Source organism: Glycine max, chromosome 15 (genome assembly GCF_000004515.6).
Source record: "Glycine max cultivar Williams 82 chromosome 15, Glycine_max_v4.0, whole genome shotgun sequence".
NCBI classification, from domain to species: Eukaryota; Viridiplantae; Streptophyta; class Magnoliopsida; order Fabales; family Fabaceae; genus Glycine; species Glycine max.
The window spans coordinates 5024750-5029683 of NC_038251.2; the positions used below are offsets into that span (position 1 = coordinate 5024750).

Below are 4934 nucleotides of genomic sequence, written 5' to 3' on the forward strand. Positions count from 1 at the left end.
ACAAGAGGCGTCCAAATCCAAAGTTCTGACCTTCATGAATTTGTATTGCCATTGGAATAAATCTTTTGGCTACTTGCAAGGATTTTGTGCAAAAGACATAGTGAGATAGCCATAGGGTCAAGAAGGCTACATGCTCTTCATCAGAGACTTCCTCTTCGACCGATCCTTTGTGTTCAGCTATATATTTGGAAAAGGTGTTCTCCTTATATACTAGCTTGATATTATCACTAGATTTAGTGGGATCATAAGTTTCTCCGCTAGGCCTAAGGCCTGTGAGGGCGGCTACGTCTAAGAGAGTGGGGGTCATCATGCCACATTTAAATTGAAAGGTGTTGGTAGAGGACTCGAAAAAGTGCATAGCTGCTATCAGCATTTCTGGTCGATATTCAGGACCAGATCGAGAAAATTGTATCAAATCAAAGATGCCATATGTCTTCCAAAAATCCTCATATGCTTGTTCGACTCTATCAAGCCAAGGTAGGTAATCCCTATGGGCTATTGACGGGGCGGATCGAAAGAGTTTGTTGGGTTTGCTTAAACAATTAAAGTTGTAAGGCTCACTATCAAAAATCCTGGGTTCGCAAGTTGGATAGCAGGGAAATACCTTGTTCATTGAACTCGAAAGTGACTCTTGGTCTGGCAGAGGTCCACCGAAAGCATAAACTGTCCTTTCTACTGCGAAGGGGATCATCACCTCCGATTCCCAGGTTTCTGTGTGTTCGGCGTCACCATGTGGTTCTGGAACCACCTTTTCTCCATCAGGCCTGACTGTAAAACGGTGCCATTTCCCAGCAAACGGAACTAATTCTTGCGACATTGTAAGAAATCTGAAAAGGGGGCGATTTTCTCGTGAAGGGTTTGATAACTGAGGGAATCAGTGAGTAAAAGCGTGGACTCACGGAGAACAATGGCAGAGCTCAGAGATTCGGTGAGTTTGATGATGAAAGGAGTAGCAAGTTGTTATCTGAAAATAAGGAAGCGTCGCCGGAGATAATGGATATGAAGCAGAAGAAGAAAGGTTTCAGAAGCAAGGAAGAAGAAGGGTTTTTGGAAGAAGCTGAAGGGGTTTTTGTTTGGAGTCCTGGCGCTATTTATGGAGTTATGCTTTTAAAAGGGGAAAAACAATATAATAAGAATCAAGGGTCAGAAATCAATCACATCAGAGTTCCTTTTTGACTCCCCAGCGTGACACGTGTCCCACTCTGCCTAGAAAGGTGGAATTAATGATGGGTAGTGGGAGATCGAGGCGACGGTTACCAATAAACGTGACCATCGTGTCGCCGTTTTAGGAGAACTGGAAGGAGAAGAGAAAAAATGTCAACTTCTCATCCTCCTTCGATCTCGAATCGAAGCAGACATTTTTTGGGGGCAATTTGTTAGCCCATATTTTCGATGAGCTAAAATATGCTCTAAGTATGCATTAGATGTCGTCTCGAGTTTCGAAGCGTATGACAGAGCAATGGTCAGGACCTGTTCGAATCGGAAAGAGAGAAGAGTCTTTGGAAAGGGATTCCCAGGTTCAAGGAAGTATTTACGAAGTACAAGGCTAGGACAAGAAAGAGGGCTTCGAGTCACTGGGCGATTCAAGCTGGCGAATGGTCGAGTCGAAGTCATCAAGCTGACGTATGGTCGAGTCGAAGTTCAAGACAGCAAGATTTCTGGACTTAGCACAATTTCTGACCAAACTCCACAAAATCAGCTTCGACTTCGAGCAATATGGATAACCGTTCTAAGGAGCAGTTATGTGCATGTAAGATGTACGTGGCAGGACACTTGGCATTAGGGTAGTGTTCGACCGTTAGGGCAGTTTATTTTTGAATGTCTATATATAGTAGTTTTTTAGTCAGATTTCGGGGTCACAAATCATTTATACAGATCCTTATATACTCAAAGTACCCAGCGCAGAGAGAAACGAGTACTCAAGGAGAATGTATGTTTGTGAACCATTTTAAGTTTTCTGTAAATTTTACATTTCGAATGTAATGCATTTTTCATTTCACTTTAGAATTCCTGTCTTTTAAATGGTTCACTCGATCGAATGAACTCACTGCTCCTTTACATTCTGCAATTTTCCTTTCCTTGCCTAGTTATTTCCAGCATTTCGATTTCTGTTAAACAATTTTACTTTCTGCAAATTTCGAACCAGTGAGTGTTTGTTGCAACGATGAACATTCAAAAGCTTTACATTTAAACGCAAAATACACAAGTGACATGCTCCTGAGATTCACTAGTTGATCTCGCAAGCAATTAACTTAGACTAGCGGTTGTTTACCAAATTCCAGTGTAAACAATATGGCATGGTGCTTTTGACCAGAGATTCAGAGAACACATGATTAATATTAGAAAAGGCAAAAGACATGCATGATATTGATCTCCTTTCTTAAAGCAATGGACACCATCATCCATCTAGAAATCGAACAATGTTTTGGCTTCTCTATCGGTCAAGTAACAATGCAACATAGGGGAACATATATATTCAGTGACATGTATTCGTTTACAGCCACAGCCAAGCCTAAAACAGTAACACTCACGCTAAACCACAGTTTATAGATCTTGTGTGAGATTGAAGGCTTGATTTACTAATTGTCTTGGGATTAAAATTTTACCATTTCCTTTTGTGGAAATATGTCTGGCTTCACGACCTTAATAAAGGCTCAATCGGATTCAAATTAACCCCTATATATATATCAGCCTTTTTATTTCATTGCATTGGTCCATGCCACCTTACAACTTCCATTTGATTTAATAACTCCTGATTTTCATTTTATGCACTAGATTACAGTAATAATTTCTTTATGGTGAACAACACTCAGGAGTGTATGGATATCTCAACTCTCATTCCAAATCAAGGCCTTGCGTCCTCTCTTGTTTTGGACTGAGTGGAAACAGTGACACAGAACATATGGACCAAACATGATTGTTTTCCTTTTCCCTCAGCTTTCTTCTTCTTAAGTTTGAGAAAATTGGATTTTTCTTCTGCAACATATATAAACCACTAAATTCTTTGTCGTTTAGTGTTTCTCTCCAACATACTCACTGGAGTTTCTGTGCTTAAAAAGCTTGTATCTATCATTAACTCCTTTGCTTCCATTCTCATCATGTCTTGCATCAAGTCAAAGCACTTGGACAACGTCTCCTAAAACAACCACCATCAGTATCTAGACGCTATAACTACAAATAATCAAAACATTTGCTTTAAAGGGTATTGATTGAATGTAAACTTACCCCATCTAGGTACTCGCTGGCTGTAATTGAAGCTCTCAGAATAGAATATTGCTGTGGGAATAGTTCATGAGATGCAAAGATAAGGGCAGTTGCTGCAACAGTTGAAGGTTTATACTCTAAAAGCTTAATGTCTGCAGCCATAAGAGAGATGCAATTCAGAGTTTGTGCTGGTTGAAATTGAAGATAAAATCAAGTTAGATGTGAATAGAAACAAGTACTTACCATTTTGAGCATTGAAGATTATCTCTGAAGCTCTACTTTTAAGTGCTTGCTTTAGTGATTGGTCTTTAATTTCAGCTAAAGAGATAAAGAAATGAAGGAAAGAAAAAGGTGTAATCGACCTCATACGCCATTTCAGAGCCCCGAGAATAAGAAGTTCCATTCTCTGAATACTCTGAGCCTTAAAGTAGCAACCTTCTTTCTGTTTCATTGATTGTAAATATCACATGTTCAAGTTACTATGGCATGGTTAGAGGCTGTCTTGCTATTAAAATGATTGCAATTACGTGAATTTGAAGACTTACTTGTATAACCAAAAATGATAAAGTTGTGTTCTTCATCTTTGAAGCAAGAGAAAGACATGATATGACAACAAGCCTGAGAAACCACGGCTTCCCTTGCTGCAAACTCAGAGGACTAATGGCATAAGGGTAAAAAATTGGAAATTGTGGAATGCTATTAAGGTACAATTGTTCAAAGGTTTCTTTACTTTTCTATGAAGTGAACATATATGCTTAAAGAGGAACCGTTACTCATTAGGTATATGGTTACCGGAATTTCTTGGCTTGACATGAAACGGTGCAAGTAATTTATAGCAAGATAAGCTACAAATGGGTCCAATTTGCAAGAAACCTGAACCTGAAGAAACATAACTTAATGTAACAAATGTGGCATGAAAGAGGGGGAACTGAACCTATTACATAGACATAAATTTCACCTGAAGAATGAGAGATATAGCTTCACAACAGAAAACGCGAAAATGTGTTGAAGTTAAGCAGTTTGGTGAAGGCACGTGTTCAGATTCGGAGGCAAAGAGTTCTGATATAGTAAAGGTTTGCTCTTCTTCCAAGCTGACTAGTGGGTCTTCAAGATCAAACTCCATCTTCCCTTTCCTGATAACCTAGTCTGTTTTCTACATTCTGTGCATTGTTATTGAGGAATTCAATGCATGAGAAAGACAAAGAGACAAAAAGTTTCAAGATGGTAACTGTGTTGATGGAAAAGAAAGAGAAGCTTGGCTTTCTGTGTTGATAAAGTGATTGTGTTTGCCTTCTTTATTGGCAGTAGTAGCATTTACAAATACATATTATGGAATATGGACTCTTTGCTCCTCACTCTTTCTCATCTATAGACATAGAAATAAGGAAAAGCACAGAGAAGTGCCTAAAGAGTTCAATAAGTTTTGACATAGTAGGATTACATTTTCTACCACCTCGCCAAGATAAGAAAAGTTCTACAGGTATGGAAATTCAGGAAAGAGAATATAATAATGTAGCATGTGCGTTTGATCTGAGATGGAAGTGACAATGTTTTGGTTAACATTAGGAGTGTCACCGTTACTTTCACCCTCCACATACAAATGGTTGAATCATCATGTCCCACTGCTATCATGACGTTCATAAAATTTTAAATTCTACCATGCGTGCTTACATATTCTAGGAAAAATTGCATATACTTGTAATTCCCTTTTGTTTCTGTGGTTGTGGATG

The 4934-nt window shown here is 38.9% G+C and overlaps 1 protein-coding gene across 2 annotated transcripts; it reads right to left on the reverse strand.

Moving 5' to 3' along the window:
• Window positions 1-2167: 2167 nt before the first annotated feature.
• On the reverse strand, window positions 2168-4934 carry LOC100799985 (putative cyclin-D6-1). Of its 2 annotated transcripts, none has more exons than XM_014767481.3 (6): window positions 4163-4934; window positions 3997-4077; window positions 3750-3845; window positions 3448-3646; window positions 3226-3356; window positions 2168-3136 (listed from the first exon to the last, which is right to left on the reverse strand). In XM_014767481.3, the coding sequence occupies exons 1-6, from the start codon at window positions 4325-4327 to the stop codon at window positions 2996-2998; spliced, it is 813 nt and encodes a 270-aa protein (XP_014622967.1). In that variant the 5' UTR covers window positions 4328-4934; the 3' UTR covers window positions 2168-2995. The 2 variants fall into 2 exon arrangements, with proteins under 2 accessions (XP_014622967.1, XP_003547127.1); XM_003547079.5 differs by having other exon boundaries at window positions 3997-4083; window positions 4163-4931.

Coding starts and splice junctions, on each gene's coding strand:
- LOC100799985 (XM_003547079.5), bottom strand. CDS start 4,327: ATGGAGTTTGATCTTGAAGACCCACTAGTCAGCTTGGAAGAAGAGCAA. Junction 3,647..3,749: donor TATCATTTTTGGTTATACAA/GTAAGTCTTCAA, acceptor TCAATGAAACAG/AAAGAAGGTTGCTACTTTAA. Junction 3,137..3,225: donor CCAGCGAGTACCTAGATGGG/GTAAGTTTACAT, acceptor TGGTTGTTTTAG/GAGACGTTGTCCAAGTGCTT.